The sequence below is a fragment of the Vombatus ursinus genome, unplaced genomic scaffold, assembly GCF_900497805.2.
Source record: "Vombatus ursinus unplaced genomic scaffold, bare-nosed wombat genome assembly UNPS02014821.1, whole genome shotgun sequence".
Taxonomy (NCBI): Eukaryota; Metazoa; Chordata; class Mammalia; order Diprotodontia; family Vombatidae; genus Vombatus; species Vombatus ursinus.
The window spans coordinates 11,761,177-11,778,607 of NW_020954599.1; the positions used below are offsets into that span (position 1 = coordinate 11,761,177).

A 17,431-nucleotide genomic window follows, 5' to 3' on the forward strand; every position below is an offset into this window, starting at 1 on the left:
AAGTGTATATCTCAATTAGAGGACAGAGCTTGTGGGCATTAGGGATATTTGAAATAATTACATTATGTATATACTATATGGGTGGCTAGGTAGCACAGTGGAGAGAGTGCCTGGCCTGGAGTCAGAAAGACTCATCTTCCTGAATTTAAATCTGGCCTCAGACACTTACTAGCTATGTGGCCCTGGGCAAGTCACTTAACCCGATTTGCCTCAGTTTTCTCATCCGAAAAATGAGCTGGAGAAGGAAATGGCACCCCAGTAATCTTTGCCAAGAATAATTCAAGTGAGATCACGAAGAGTTGGACACACCTGAAAAAACGATTGAACAATAATAACAATAGTGTATTATATACGGATACATATATACGCTCACATACAAAGTATCCCAAATGCAAGGATATGTGTATAATTATTGCTATCTGTAACTAACCAGTTTGTGACAAAGAGAATGCGGCTTTATCTGAAAGACAGTTTACTAAAATGGTCGTTTGGAGCACAGGAAAGAGGCCAAACAATGCTAAGGGTATTTAACCATTTTGGGGAGTTTGGTCCAGACATGTGATTTCAACAGAACCTCCTAGCTGTACAAATGCAGATCAGAACCTTCTCTGCAGCTGACAGCCATGGAGACATTGAAGGCAGCTAGCATGTATCAGAAACAGGACTTTGAAGCTGGTTAGTCTGGCCATCATCAAAGTTCAGTCCTGTGTAACTCACTTCCCTCCTAGTGGTAAAGTTGACCATGATTTTGCACATTATCATATATAATCACTCCCTGGCTTTATTTTAGTGGTTTATCTTTATTATTTTGAAGGTGTCTATTGGAAGAATATGGTTATGTCAAGAAGTAACTATGAACAGAGGACAGCCCTATAAAAAGAAAAGAAAAACCTCAGAATATGGAATTGTATTTATCATCCAATTTTTATGCTGCAGATAATGTGATATTAGGCCATCCTCCAACAGAAAGTGCTCAAGTTTAAATGCTATATCTATAGTACTAAATATATAGTAATCTATTTTAAACTAGATATGAATTTCAGGGATTTATCCATTATAATATAGTCTGCCACTTTAAAATAGTCCTAACAAGTGATTCCTTGAGTCTCATTTATAATAAAGATTAAAATGTAATTAAGAAGTGAATAAGAAGGCAAAGAGAAGCCTCTTGTTGCTCTTCATTCATTGTAATTGAGATTTTTCAATCCATCAGAGAGAGGGGAAAAGAGATTTTTGTAGACAATGGACTACGTAGCCGGTCCCTTATACGATGAACATTTCCTCCTGAAATCTTTTGAGATACAATTTTGTTCTGAGGCCCTTTGAGTTTATCCAAAGTAGGAAAGGAGAGCAGAATAGTGGTATGGGATCTCATCTCAATGTTGGGATATTTTTTTCCATTTAACCTTTCCATTTTCATCTAGTTTCACCCAGAAAAAAAAATTAAAGAAGAAGTGGGGCTTAATTTCCTAACCATTACCATTATGGTGAGGTAGTGTGGAAGAAAATAAGACCTTGAAAGGAGGTAGACTCTGAGGATTTGTGAGAAGCAACTTCAATTTTAAACATACTGTAACTTAATCACTTGGTCAAATGAAATGGATAGACCTGTAATAAGTCATAAACTCAGATTTTAGCTGAACTAATTTTTTAAAGATTAAGATTCACCGGATATATATTGATAATCTATATTCCAGATTTCCTAATAGGAGCCCATAAACAATAGAAGTTATGTTAATTTAGTGCTTATACTGGCGATTCCAGAGAAAATAAACAGTTGGTCACATTTCTTTTTAATAAAGTCTATCATCCTGACATTAGTATTTCACAATATTTATTTCCCATTATGAGCTTTATGTTCACTTGGGGCAAGATTTGAAGGTGGAAATTTTCATAATGTGTACTTCATTGTGTGTTTTTAGTTAAACTGATAAACCTGAAATCAATAATGCTCAATTTTTAATATCTAAATTAGTATTTCCACATTGCCCTTTTAATGTCCTAGATTAAATTGGTTAAGAGCTTTGGGTTTTTTTAGTTGCTGCTTTTTAAAATTTGCTACTAAACTGAGAAACTCAGATCCTGTCTTTGATCTTAGATAGATACGATTTGGATAAATGAATCACTAAGAATAACAATTCTACCTGTAATAATGACAGGCAGCTAGGAATAGCGGTAGAGAACCTGCTTTTGGAGTCTGGAAGACATGAATTCTATTCCTACTTTGAAAACAAACCTGTTGTGGGACCCTGAGAAATTTACTTAATCTCAGTGTCCCAGGCAGCTCTCTAAAACATTGCAAAGAAGGTACTGGCCTGCATTAAGAAAGGAGATGCCTCACTTTCTACACTAATGAAATCAAGGTTCTGGTCCAAAGAAAAACTCAGAAGTATCTGGACTAGGTTAGTACTTTTGCTCTGAAGATGCACCTTTCCTCTGAAAAGCTCCAGGCATCTACACATTAAACAAATTGTTCTCATCTGATGAGATAAGTTGGGGTAGCTATCTTTTTGAAAAAAAAAATAGATATGAAAAAAATAAGACTTAGGAAGAGGAAGGTAACAGCCAACTCAACCTAGACAGGGATGGGGAACCTGCAGCCTTGAGGCCACATGTGGTCCTCTAGGTCCTCAAGTGGGGCCCTTTGACTGAATCTGAACTTCACAGAACAAATCCCCTCAATAAAAGCATTTGTTCTGTGAAGTTTGGATTCAGTCAACAGGCCGCACTTGAGGACCTGGAGGGTGAAAATGCAGGTCTGGCCTATTCTGCTCCCATAAGTTGGGTGGAATAGATTAATAAAAACAGCCAATTTATTCTTCCCAGTCTTCACCTCCCTCTCTCACCAACAGTCAGATTTCTGCTTCTCCTAAGGTTAATATTTCTCCTTCAGCTCTCTTTGAATGTCAGGTCAGCTGAGTTTTTTTAGGGAGTACTTCTTGGACTCCCCCTTTGGGGTGACCCACACGAGATGTCCATCCGACCCTGGAAGGTCAGATGTCCATCCCACTGGCACAAAGATCTGTGTTACAGATAAAAATAGCCTGTGTTCCCCATCAATCCAGCTGGAATTCAACTGTGGAAAGGCTGAAAAAGTGAGAATGAGATAGTTTTCTTTTTTCAGTCTTCACTTATCAGTTCCCATGCTCTCTCTCCCATTTTCTGTACTTATCCATATGCACACACATGTACACACACACACACACACACACACACACACACCCTATAGTGAGTTAATATTTTCAGATCTGATGCTGGAAGTCATTTGCCTTTGCTCCTACCCCACTTCTCTCCCCATTCTTTTTAGATTTAAATGAATGCGGTCTGAAGCCCCGGCCCTGCAAGCATCGTTGTATGAATACTTATGGCAGCTACAAGTGCTACTGTCTGAATGGGTACATGCTTATGGCAGATGGATCTTGTTCAAGTATGTCAATATTCCTTTTCCTCTCCCCCCCCCCTTTTCTGGAAGGGTTCTTGGCTTGTTTTTTTTTTTTTTTTTTATGGTACTTCAAATACTTTGTGAGAGTCTCCTCATTCTATCTCAAGAGAAACTTGCATATTTCAATTTGCTTGCTGTTTCAATGTAGATATTGGCTTAAAATTGAAATTGGAGGCACTCGGAATAAATGTATAGCATTATCTTATTGTAAGTGGCCATTTAAAATTGATGTGGTGGATATCTTGGTACTTTAGTGCAATCCACACAAGAATAGAATTAAATTTGGTCATGACATTTCCCAAACAAATATCTACAATTCTCTACCCTTCCTTTCCTTTCTTTAGCTATTCTTTATAAAGCTGGGCAGCAATCTCTTGCTATGTGTCAGACAACCTGAATGCTTGCTAACTATAAATCACAATTTTGTGTTTTACAGAAATTGTAATTGTGGTTACAAAGAAATTGTACCTCCACAATTCTAACTCTCCCTATTATCTTGTCAAGAGGCAGATTGATGTAATAGATGGAAGGCTGACCTCGAAGTCTGATTTCCAGTCCTGCTTCTGATATGTATTGGTCATGTAACCTTGGACAAGTAACTTAAACTCTCAGCCTCCCAGGACACTTAACTAGATGTGGCAGAGCAGGTGTTAATCTGCTTTGATAATTAATTAATAATCGGCTTTGATCCCTACATTGATAAAACCATAGGTTTAACCAAAAAAAAAAAAAGAAGAAAGAAAGAAAGAAAGAAAGAAAGAAAGAAAGAAAGAAAAAGAATAAAAGTCATCTTCTTATAGATGATTACCTTGAATGGGAATAATAAGGTCTTTACTTCCTCTAGCATTTGGGGTTTTTTTTTTTCTGAGCTCTAAATACAGCCCTCTGGGTCTATACCACCCCAAGCAACTGACAGGGCTGTTTATTTTCACTGAATTGACTATGTAGATTAAAACAAACAAACAAACACCTGACTAAACAAATGTAGCTGATATAAAAACTGGAGTCCTTATCCCAAATTCCAATTGCTTCCTTAAAGCAAGACTACAATATATCCCCTCGGGCTCTTGAGGGTAGCCCTGAGGGATTGGGTGTTGTCTTTCTAATGGCAAGGACACAAAGCCCCTTTCTGATGTGTTTTCCTCAATGTGAATCTCTAATTATAACAAATATCTCCCTTATATCACTAACATATCCCAGTGAATATCACTCCAGTATCTTTGAACTAGTTAATATCGATTAACTTTTACAAAGGGATATTTATTGAGAAGATGCTACAATAACAGAAATTATGAACTGTTTCCCCTCCTGACTTGGGAGGCACACTCTCCCTTATTACCACCTCAGTCTCTGGAGAGAATAAACACAACCTTAAAGTAGTTGCTACAAGACATTCAGCCCACCAAATTCACTTCTAAATGAGTCATAGCCAATGGAGGAGTTACTGATGCTCCTTCTAGGTTGCCTTCCATTGCTGCTGTGCTGGGTGAAATGAATTACTAGGAGCTTGACTCAGCTGTCCACAAAATCTGGTATGGATTTAAGCTTTTAGACCTCTGGTGACTGACTCTCACAAACTTAATGCTCACTAGGTTTCAGCCTAGTCTAATAATTCTTTATCTTAAAACAGCAAAGAAGAAATAGAGAGAGGCAAAGAACAAAGGTCCATGTTCTCAGGTTACATGTCAGCCCAAGTGGAGAGGGTCCAGCACCTCTCTCCACCCGTAAATTTTCAGTAGAGCTTTCTCACTTGAATTAGTCAGGCAGCTAAGAGTGGGAGACAGGCACATCTTGTCTTATTAGTGTCTTTTAAATATACTCCCAGTTTGGGGTCAGGTGGACTGAAAAGTTATAGAATATTCTGCAGTCCATGTAAGCTTTGCATCAAACTACACATGGTTGTAAGGGTTGGCTTCAGTCTTTGTTACACAGTGGATAGATAGTCAGCAGTTTTGGCACAGTGTAGAGGTAACATGAGGTTTTCTTGGAATGAATGACTGTCTCAGGAACAGTGACCCTAGAATGAGACTGGGCAGGTTACTGGGGAAACCCTCATAGGAGCATTTGTTTCTATACCTTGCTAGAAAAGTGAATCAGGCATGTGAGATAGTAGCCTGGAGAAAAGGGGAGAAATATTCCTGGGCTATCCAGATGACTGGTTCCATGCATTCTCCTTTTTGCATGGCCCATGGAGATCTGATCTGCAAGTCCTTTAGATAAAAAAAACCTCATGTTTTATTTCTCCAGAGTCCCCCAGGGACCTACGTCAATTGGAGTGGGGTCCATTTTCTTCTCTCACCTTGTATGAACAAGTATCTGTTTCGTTTTAGGTGCCCTGTCATGTTCTATGGCGAATTGTCAGTATGGCTGTGATGTGATGAAAGGTGATGTGCGTTGCCGCTGTCCTTCCCCAGGCTTACGGCTGGGGCCAGATGGGAGGACCTGTGTGGGTGAGTGTGAAAACGGGAATGGGAAACAGAGGGAACTTGTATGTACTTGTATGAATGCATCATAACTAGTTAAAGAAAAAGAGGAAATCATGGCTTAAATCTATATGCACAAAGAGCTACATAATTCAACAAGTTTATTAATTGTCTGCCATGTACAGAACTATGTACTTTGTATATCTGCGAGTACTCATGGATTTCATGATTTCAACGTGGGAGTCCTCAGCCTCAGAGCAGGGGATTCCCATAACTGATTCAGTGGTTAAGATCAAATGAGATAATATTTATAAATTACTTACCACAGTGCCTGGCAGGGCATCCAGGTGGCACAGTGGATAGAGTGCCAGGCCTGGAGTGAGGGAGACTCATCTTTCTGAGTTCAAATCTGACCTCAGACACTTACTAGCTATGTGACCCTGGGCAAGTCACTTAACCCTGTTTGCTTCAGTTCCTCCTTTGTAAAATATGTTGGAAAACGAAACGGGAAACTAATGTGGTATCTTTGCTAAGAAAACCCCAAATGGGGTCCTGGACATGGCTGAAATGACTGAACAACACACAGTGCCTGGCACATACAATAGGTACTTAATAAATGCTTATTCCCTAGACAAGCATATCAGGTTAATTGACTTATGCAAATTGGTCAGTTCATCAATGAGTATTTAATAAGTCCCTGCTATATACAGGCACTGTACTAATCACTCAGGTTGCAAAGACACTCCCATTCTCTCTAGTCTCACGTGGTATCAGAGGAAAGATTTGAACTCTGGTCTTCTTGAAGTTTATCACTCTATCCACTACTCTAAACTTCCTCTATGCACTTTGTGTGTTTCTACGTACTTAATATATGAGTGAATGAATGGCATAGCTGTGAACTAAACCTTGTCATTACACATAAGACTATTATTTCAATTATGGACAGTTCAGATCTTTTAAAAAAAATTGCTCATTTTAGAAAGATCTTTGATCTCATCACTGTGGACACTTCCTCTACCAATACAGATTGCAACCCCTCTATGCCTTAGTGTAGACAGTTTCATGACTAACTGTGGCCAAAAAATTTCATCATCTGGTGGTCAGTCTTCAAGGGGTGAGCCTGCTGGAACATATTCAAACTGGTGTCTCAAAAGATGCATAATCTGACCCTTTTGCCTCTACAAACAGGCTTTCTCTCCTCAGCAGATTTTGCTAAGGTTCAGGTTCCCCTGGCAAAGCCTTCAAGAATGCCCAAGGGTACCTTCCATGCTGTGCTGAAGCATCAGAGCAGGACTTCGGTAGAGGATATATATTCTGAATTAAGCAACTTCAGTCCTCTCTATTTATGAAGTCATATTGTTTGCATTTCTAGATGTGGATGAATGTGCAACTGGGAGAGCTTCCTGCCCCAGATTTAGGCAATGCGTGAACACCTTTGGAAGCTACATCTGCAAGTGCCATAAAGGTTTTGACCTCATGTATATTGGAGGCAAATACCAGTGTCATGGTAATGAAATTCAGTCCTCGTGTTACTTGTTGTGCAAGGGTCTAGGAACAATATACATATAAATATAAACATATACATATATGCATATATATATTTGCTTGTGTAGCATGATCATTTTCTCTTGCTGATTTTTTGGGTCGTTTTACTATGTAAAATTTGAAACATATAAAGAGAATCTTTTTAGCCCTTCTCATTTGTCTCTTCACTAAATAGATTCATTGCCTTTTTCTGTCCTAGATATAGATGAATGCTCTCTTGGTCAGTATCAGTGCAGCAACTTTGCCCGATGTTACAACGTATACGGGTCATACAAATGTAAATGTAGGGATGGCTACCGGGGAGATGGCATAAACTGCATATGTAAGTCATACTTACCTTTTTATCCTGAGTTTCCACAACAAATAAAACACAGAAATAATCTACTCAGAAAGATGGGAAAGAAGGTCTTTTATCTAAGACTCTAAATTTCAGAGGGGCAGGTAGGTGATGCAATGGATAGAATGCCAGGTCTGGAGTCAGGAAGACTCATCTTCCTGAGTTCAAATCTGGCTTTAGACATGTACTAGCTATATGACCCTGGGTAAGTCACTTGGTCCAGTTTGCCTCAGTTTTCTCCTCTGTAAAATGAACTGGAGAAGGAAATGGCAAATCATTATAGTGTCTTTGCCAAAAAAAACCCAAATGGGGTCACAAAAAGTCTGAACAACTGAACCACAAAGTAAATTTCAGCTCTACACAGCCAACAACAATATTGTTCTGATGTTCATAAGAACTAAAGTCACCCAATATTGTTTTATAAATAAGAAAAGATGTAATATTGCATCCAAGATTAAAAAGCATCTCAGCTTGCCTGACTACATTATTTTGGCTACAGAGTCTTAGCTTTAGGAATCTAATCCTTAGAATTAGGAAGGTGAATTCTGTGACAAGTGAAAGCTGTAAATTAGATTAACATTTAATTCAGAAATTTCCTGTGTCATTGGCATTTAGACTCTGCTGAAGTTAGACCTGGATGTGTAGCACTGTGGTACTCTTGTGCTCAAGCTTTAACTCCCAGCCTTTCTTACGTGTATAGCATTCCTTTAATCATCATTTTCTTTGCTTGTTGGAGCTATGAAATTTGTAAGCAGATTTAAGATGAAGAATGAGAAGGGCTTAGAGCTGTTGTATTGAGAGTCAATGACTGTCTTAATAGGTGTACTTCCTTGACTTTGTCATCTTTTTCGTGTGATTTCCCCCTCCAATGATGCTGTTTCCATCCCAGCCATGCCTGCCCATGCTGGGCAATCTTCTTAGCTACGTTCTCCCATCAATTCACCGTAGAGGGTCTACTCAGTGGGCAAGGGACTTTCTTTTTTTTTCTGTTGATGTCTCAAGGTTATCTACCAATAGAAAATCAGTTCAGTTCAACTGCTATTTCTGGTATTTTAAAAACAAAAACTTTTAAAAATTATTTAGAACTTTTGTCATTGTCACTTTCATTTCCCAATACATCCCTTCTTCCCTTATCTGCTCCCCATCTGAAGAGAAAGAGAGAGAGAAGAGAGCGAGGGAGACAGAGAGAGAGATTGAGAAAGAAATGGATTATTAAAACCAACATATCAACCGAGTTCAACATTGTGTCTAGTTTCACACTCATAGTCCCCCATCTCCACAAAGGTCTAGAAGTACGTTTCTATATCCTTTCTTTGGAGTCAAACTTGATCATAACTTCATAACATTTAGTTTCAGTTTTATTTTTCTTGTTCTTCCATTTATCTCTGTTTCTGTTTCTCTATTTCTGTCTCTTATCTGTCTCTGACTGTCTCTCTCATATTAGGCAGTATATGACTATATAACATTCAGGTTTGAAAGTCCCATAAAGCAGCTGAACATACACTTGAAGTTTATCTACTCACCTGAAAGATGGCTGGACTGTAATATGAAATATTTAAATGTGGACTCTAAACCAACCTTAGTTTTTTTCATGGGTTTTTGTATTACTTGTTTTGCATTCATAGAGAATAAGTATAGAAATAATTAACATTTTTTTCAGTAAGCACAATAGAGTAACGCCTTCTGTTGTTTTTCATCCTGGAGAGAGAAATGGTTGCATGTTGATTTGATTCTTTCCTTTTTGCTCTTTCAGATATTCCAAAGGTTATGATTGAACCTTCGAAACCAGTTCATGTATCAGAAGGAAACAGTACTTTCCCAAAAGGTAGTGGAGGACATATTAATACAATTCCTGATATTGCAAGTACTAGATGGCCTCTAAGGACACCACACATTCCCACTGTTCATACTGAGAGACCTACTCCTAAGCCCCCGAGACCTACACCAAAGCCAACAACACCACTTCCACCAACCACAACTCAACTTACTACTGTCCGGATGACACCGCCACCATCAACAGCAGTGACAACACAAAGACCACAGCCCAAACCATCAACAATGGCACCTTCATTGTCAACCAAAATACCAGTGGAAAGTACTTCTCCAAGAGGAATGACGGTTGACAACAGAATACCAACAGATCCTCAGAAACCCAGAGGAGACGTATTCAGTAAGTAACATTAATAGTGTTCTGTTTCTTAGCTTCTTTGGATATCAATAGAGTTAAACCTGATGTTAAATTGAACTCATGAAAAGAATTAATTATTCAACAAAATCAATTACGGTTGCTGGTAATGAAATGTTGTAAGAACTTTACAAACAACTATTTCCCAGCTTTTCTTTTTGTCTATGAATAGAAAAAAGTGCTTAAGGCCTTAGAGATTATCCTCTAGCCATCCTGTGCAGGAATCCCTTCTACCATGTTCCTAACATATGGTAATTAAGCCTCAGGTCAAACACTTCCAGTGACCAGGAGGTAAGTTCCTTATAAAGCAGCCCATTAGAGCCAACAGTTCTAAATATTAGAAGATTTTAAATTTTTAATTGAAATCTGTTTATATATGTGTGTGTGTGTGTGTATGTGTACATGCATATATATGCATATATATGTACAACTCTTTATTTTATGATTTTTGCACTGTCATCCTGGTAACTTTGTAGAATTTACACTAAAAAGAAATTATTCATAATCACAGAAAGCTCAGACTATGAAAGTTCTCCATCTATAATCCATTATCACTGAAAAGAATCAAGGGGAGCTATCTTCTCATATCATTTCCTTGAAGAAAGATTGGGCATCAAAATTTCACAACCGTTCAATTCTGACTAGTTTTTTTTTTGTTCTTTCCATTGACGTTGGTGTAGTCATGTTTTCCTGGTTTTGTTCACTTCACTTTGCATCAGTCCATATGACTTCTTGTGGTTCTCTTTATTTATCATACTTACCATTTCTTACATCACTCCATTTATATAGCATGTTTTATTTAGCCTTTGCTCATTTAATGACATCCACTTTGTTTAATATTCTTTGCTCTGTACTACAAAAGTGCCTCTACATCAATCAATCAATCAATCTATCTATCTATCTATCTATCTGTCTATCTATCTATCTATCTATCTATCTATCTATCTATCTATCCATATTTCTCTCTCTTTATCTTTGCACCTTTTCAACTGACTGGGGAAAAGACTGGGATGGGGTGGGGGGTGGGCAGGAGATGCTGCTCTGGAAAATAGTGATGATACAGAGTTGATTTGTTTTCTGGAAGTGATTCTTACAGGGTAGTTTCTTAGAGATTTTCTTATCTGATATCAGTGTAGTTCCAAATTCTTTGCAAACTTCTGAACACACCTAATTTTGTAAGAACGTGGCTGAGATTGGAAGCTCCTGAACACCCTAATGTAACAGACCTATTGATATAGAAAGAGCTAATGATTGTGAAGACATTGCTATTAGGTTAAAATAGTTCTGTGTAAATTAAAAAACAATCTGTTGTTTGCAAGTCTGAGCAACAACTTAACTGGAACATTCCATTTTACTTACATTATCATAAATTATATATTATGGTTCCTCATCGAAGTACCTTTGTGGTACTTTGATGTATAATATAGATATATATATATAGATAGATATATATAGATATATATAGATATTATATATATAGATATATATAGATATATGTGTATTCACAATACCATATTTCACCCCGATTGGTGGACACAAAGAGGCAGTTGGATGGATGGTGAAATTTGCCATGAAAAAAGTGGGATGCACCAAATTTTGATGGGTTTTAAGATATTCATTATGAAGAGGAAATGTAATGTGAAAGTACTGCCCTGCAAAGGCATTGATCTCTCTGGTCCTCTGCCAAGTTTAGTGTATGCCATGAATAACATGACTTCATGTCATTTAGCTGCCCCTGCCAAGAAATACTCTCTTCATTTCATACTGAGCATCATAGATAGATAGATGGAGACATATGCATACATACATATATACAAACATGCATAGATGAATGGATACATACATATATGCATACACGGATTGATAGGTACATACATATGTACATACATGCATACATACATATATACATACACACATACATAGCTAGGTAGATAGATTTATTAATAAAGCAAGCATTTGTTATTTATTATGTGACAGGTACCATGCTAATACAGTGTAGCTGGTAGTTAGGTTAAGAGTATATAAGATATCAACTAGATTAGTTTTGATTACAAAACCTGCACCAGCTTCGTGGCACTCCCTTTCACTGCGGCCACTCCAGAAAAATATGTATCCAGCTCCATCTTCAGTAAGCTGGCCTTCATTTGCCTGCCTTATTTCACTCAGGGCTGCTATTTTGATGTGATACCTGATGAGTTCTCTTGCAACAAGAACTGTTTGTCTTTCAGGTTTGGATTTTGTGTTGCCTGTAAGTGTGTGCACATACCATGTGCCTATGATGAGTGGAATATCTTTGCAAATGTTTTGTATATTTTTTTTTGTGTTCACCACAAAATGGGATTCCCATCTGCCTCAGTAATCAGGCCAGAGCGTCAAGGTCAGTTAGCGCACTGATGATAAATTCTTCAATTTGAAAAGGCTACAAGCCATGACCAAAGTGGAGAGTGTTGGTGCGTGATTTTCTGTTTGCAGATGATTGTGTACTCAATGCAGACTCTGAAGCTGAGATGCAACAAAGTATGGATCAATTCTCTGCTGCTTGTGCTAATTTTGGCCTAATAATTATTGCCAAAAAAAAAAGAAAAGAAAAGAAAACACAGGTGCTCCATCTGCCACCACCACACCATCCATATTTGGAACTATTGGGTTACAACAAATGGAGAAGTTTTGAATGCTGTGGATAAGGTCACTTACCTTGATAGTGTACTTTCCAGAGATGTACATATTGATAATGAGGTTGATGCACATATCGGCCAGAGCTAGTTCAGGATTTGGGAGGCTCCAAAGGAAAGTATGGGAGAGAAGAGGTATTAGGCTGAATACCAGACTGAAGGACTACAGAGTCATTGTGCTGACCTCATTGTGAAACCTGTGAAACCTGTACAGTCTACTAGCACCATGGCAGGAAACTGAATAGCTTCCATTTGAATTGTCTTAGGAAGATTCTGAAGATCACCTGGCAAGTTAAGGTACCAGACGCTGAGGTTCTTTCTTGAACTAAACTGACAAGCATTCAACCTCTGCTTCAGAGAGCGCAATTCTGATGGGCTGGCCACATTGTTCGAATGCAAAAGTATGCTTGCCAAAAAGACTATTTTATGGATAACTCACACAGGGCAAGCATTCACATGGTGGTCAGAGGAAATGATACAAGGACGCTCTCAAGGTGTCTCTTAAGAACTTTGGAATTGATTGCATGACACGTGAGACACTCGCACAGGACTGCTCAGCATGGCACACCCTCATTGGAGAAGGTGCTGTGCTCAATGGGCAAAGCAGAATTGAAACAGCTCAAAGGAAATGCAGGATGCGCAAATTTAGAGAATCCACCCCAAAAGTTCACACGGACTATTTGTGCCCGACCTGTGGTAGAACATTCCGAGCTCCTGTTGGTCTGATCAGCCAGTCACACCCACTGAAACCTGACTCTAGCATAGCGACGTCATTTTGGTCCTTTTCAAGAACAAAGGACTACAACTACCATGTAAGATATCAGTTCTCCTTCATTTCAGGGTTTCTTAGCATGCAGCAGATATTCAAAACAGAGGAATTCTTTTTTTTCCTTCAAGGTAGATGGAGAACTGCTGTCCATAGAGCTGTAAAATATTAAAAGGCCTTTCTCCCCAGTTCTTTCTCCCCCCAGGGACCTTAGAGATTTAGTCTAATCTCCAGGTTTTACAGACTGAGAAAGGGAGGTGACATGACTTGCCTCCAGTCACTTAGCTGGTTAGTGGCAGGATCAGCCCTCCTGACTGCAGGAATGTTATAGTCATGCTGCTCATGGGCATTCAGGGTTTCCCTGGACTCTTTCAAATATTGCATGCATGCATGCGTGACATTGCATTCCTCCAGTCTGCAGTGAGGGGGTGGGAATGCAAAGGTCAGCCTCAGGTTTTCTAAATAATATGAGGGTTTTGGAGATTATAAAGATATCTGGGGATGAATTGTAAGGATAAAAAGAAAATTACTGAACTAAAACAGTTCAGAAGCTGGAGAGGGGAGAAGGGGAATCCATTATCTAATCTAATTTTCTTCAAAAAGTGAGATTTAAGAATTTGATTTAACCTGAAAATGATTTAACCTTTAAGAAGTATTCTTTTCTCCTCTTTTCCTGGAGCATGTTGTCTGACTTTTCTTCTTTTGCCAGCATCTCTCCCTACCTTGTACTATACTTGTAACGGAAAAACTAAATGAGTGATAAAGAAACATGTGCCAAGCACTGTGCTAAGATTTGAGGATAAAAATACAAAAGTGAGGGGCAAGAGAGGAGACTTACTTATATGATAGGAGGTGGGATTGAAAAGGCCCTGCCATAGAAGGCCTGAAATTCCTATTAGAGTCACTAATGGGTCAAACCAAAAAGAAGGTGTAGGGTATTGTATAAAGAAGACCACAGTAGGGGCAGTCAGGTGGCACAGTGGATAGAGCGCTGGCCTGGAGTCAGGAGGACCTGAGTTCAAATCCAGCCTCATACACATAACACTTACTAGCTGTGTGACCCTGGGCAAGTCACTTAACCCCATAGCCTCGCCAAAAAAAAAAAAAAAAAGACTGCTGCTAAGCATATCTTATCCTAAAGTGGTAGATTAATAAAATTCCATTAATTGCAGTTATCCCATTATTATTAACAGCAACAACAACAATAATAGTGTTCATATAATACTTTAATATCTTCAAAGCACTGTCCCTCTATTATTTCATTTGATCCTTATAACAGCCCTGTAAGGTAGGTGCTATTTTATCCCCACTTTACAGGTGAAGAAACTGAGACCAAGAGAGAATAAGTGATTTGCCCAGGATTACACAACTAGTAAGTATTTGAGATAGAATTCAAACTCAGGTCTTCTAGACTTCAAATCAAACACTCTATGCATTGTGCAACCCAGCTCCCACCGCCACTAACACCGTTGCATGTATTAGATCAACAGATTGACTGTTCAGATATTGGTAAACCAATTTAAAGGAGAGGTAAATTTGGAAGGTAGGGACAGATGTAAGAGGTCTTGAGGGGAAATAAAGATAAATGGGTAGATGTAGGGTAATGGGATAGATACCTATGGTGAGTCTCCCAAAATAGGCATGATGAAAAGGGAAGGAAATGGGGGACTGAGGATGAATTTCACTGGCTCACAATTTGTCCTGGCTTTGAATATGTGACAGAGGCTATATAGTGTAGTGGATAGAGAGCTGGCCTTGGGGTCATGAAGACCTGGATTCAAGTCCTGCCTTTGTTGCACACTGGTTGTTACTGGTTGTTAAATAACTGGTAAATTGCTTAACCTTTTGGTGTTCTAGGTAGTTCTCTAAGACTGTAGAGAGGGTGCCAACCTGCGTTGGTAGAGGGGAGGATTCTTTATTGAGGACTTCTCTGCACCAATGAAGTCACATTGGTGACATCATTTTTATCCTTATTTTTATTCTATTTTAGCCCTATTTTCATCCTTATTCTCATCCTGAATGGGTCAAAATATATGAATGTTATCTAACACAAGGGACATCTTCATTGCAGGATTAAAAAGCTTTATTATTAATACTTTTTAAAATTCTATAAGTTAAAGGGCTGAGACTATATATTTTTAAAAACTTCACAGAAAGTGGTCTTTAATTATTTTCTAATTGCCTTTAAGATTCTTTCACAAGTTGACAAATTGCAGGTAGGTCAACCAGCTTGTTGACGTTCAATCATTTTCAATCACGTCTGACTCTTCTTGATCCCATTTGGGGTTTTCTTGGAAGAGATGCTGGAGTGGTTTGCCATTTCCTTTTCCAACTTATTTAACAGAGGAGGAGACTGAGCAGGGGTAAAATGACTTGTCCTGGTTCACACAGCTAGTTAAGTGTCTGAGGCTAGATTTGAACTCAGGAAGATGACTTTTCCTGACTCCAGGCTCCATGCTCTGTCCACTGTGCCAACTAGCTGCCCAACCAACCAACAGGGGTAGATATTCTTACTTATTGACTAAAAAGCATGTTCCTATGCAAAATAATCACATTTGATAGCAGATTGTAATATATGTCACCATTGGATGATTACTCAGCTTCAGAGTAGGTCTGAAGTCATCACTTCTAACTTTTAGTACTTTGGTGTGTGTCTATAACAGCCAGTAAAAATAATTGTTAGTCAATTAGCGCTTATTGAATGGGGAAAGGGGAGGAGACATGGTCAGACTTTCACTTAAGGAAGATTAATTCGCCTGCTCAACGGACAGTGGACTTTAGTGGAGTAAGACAAGATAGGGACACCAACCAGTAGGCTTTTGCAGTAGTTCAGATGTGAGGTGATGAGAGCCTGTCCCAGTGTTGTGACCGTGTCAGAAGAGAGAAGGGAGCGTGTGAGAGATACTACAAAGGTAAAATTGAAAGACTTTGGCAACTGATTGGATGTGGGGATTAAGAGAGATAAAACAAGTATAACACCTACATTGCAAGATTGGTTGACTGGGAGGACAGTGGTGTATGATCAGCAGTAAGAGGGAAATTAATAGAAAGGATGGTTTTGGGGAAAAGATAATGTATTCATCTTTGGCCATGTTGAATTTAGGATTACTGTGGTTTATCTGTTCAAGATGTCTAGCAGGCAGTTGGAGAGAAGTTAAGACTGGATGGATAAATCTGAGAATCATCTGCATAGCGAAGACAGGTGAATCTGTGGAAACTCTTAAGATCACCAAGTAAAATATCATGAAGAGAAAAGAGAAGATGGTCCACTGTAGGGCTCTGGGGGGACACCCGGGGTTACAGGCATGACCTAGACAAAGATCTAGCAAAGGACGATAAGAAGGAGCATTTAGGCAGGTAGGAGGAGATCTAGGAGAGAGAGCTATATTACAAAAATCTAGAGAAAAGACAATATCAAGAGAATGTCACCAGTGTCAAAGACTTCAGAGAGATCAAGAAGGATGAGAATTAAGAAAAGACCATTAGATTTGGTAATCAAGAGATGAATTGGTAACTTTGGAGAGATCAGTTTTGATTGAATAATAAGATCTGAAGCCTGAGTGCAGAGAGTTAAGAAGAAAGTGAGAGGAAAGGATGTAGGAGTGTACATAGTGAACATAGAACATAGAAATGCAATGTATATTTTGATGTTTGTGTCCTAGGATTCTGATTGTCAGGATCAGAACAACTCATCATCTGAACAGATTATTGTCCAAATTAGCACAGAGCATGAGAAAATAGACGGAAAGGTTAAGGTTGCCTGCAAGGGGGGGGACATATTTTTCATTAATGTAGAGAGAAGCACTCTGAAAAAGGTACTTTTCTGTTCATTTCCCCTTCTACAAATTGTACAGAGTATGTGACTAGAATGGCAATGATGTCCTTAGTCATGAAAATATTGAAGCCTATATTCTGTATGATGTGGTGATGAGTAAAAAGATTGTTTCTGCTGAGGGGTAAAAAGGTCCCCAAACTAGTTTCCTTCCTAGTAAACAGCAGAGCCTCAAGGAGCTCCTAGATGTGTCTGCCATCTCTCTCAAGATTAAATGTCTTTCAGTATT

At 38.6% G+C, this 17,431-nt stretch overlaps 1 protein-coding gene across 6 annotated transcripts in view; it reads left to right on the top strand.

Annotated features, from left to right (window-relative positions):
• NPNT (nephronectin) overlaps positions 1-17,431 on the top strand; it is a 111,558-nt gene that overhangs the window by 67,811 nt on the left and 26,316 nt on the right. For 4 of the 6 annotated variants that reach the window (XM_027837448.1, XM_027837450.1, XM_027837449.1 and 1 more), the window contains 5 exons: positions 3,308-3,427; positions 5,773-5,892; positions 7,238-7,372; positions 7,610-7,732; positions 9,501-9,917. In XM_027837448.1, coding sequence (XP_027693249.1) covers positions 3,308-3,427; positions 5,773-5,892; positions 7,238-7,372; positions 7,610-7,732; positions 9,501-9,917 — 915 coding nt within the window. The remainder of the gene's footprint in view (positions 1-3,307; positions 3,428-5,772; positions 5,893-7,237; positions 7,373-7,609; positions 7,733-9,500; positions 9,918-17,431) is intronic. The other 2 variants (XM_027837451.1, XM_027837452.1) reach the window with 2 other exon arrangements.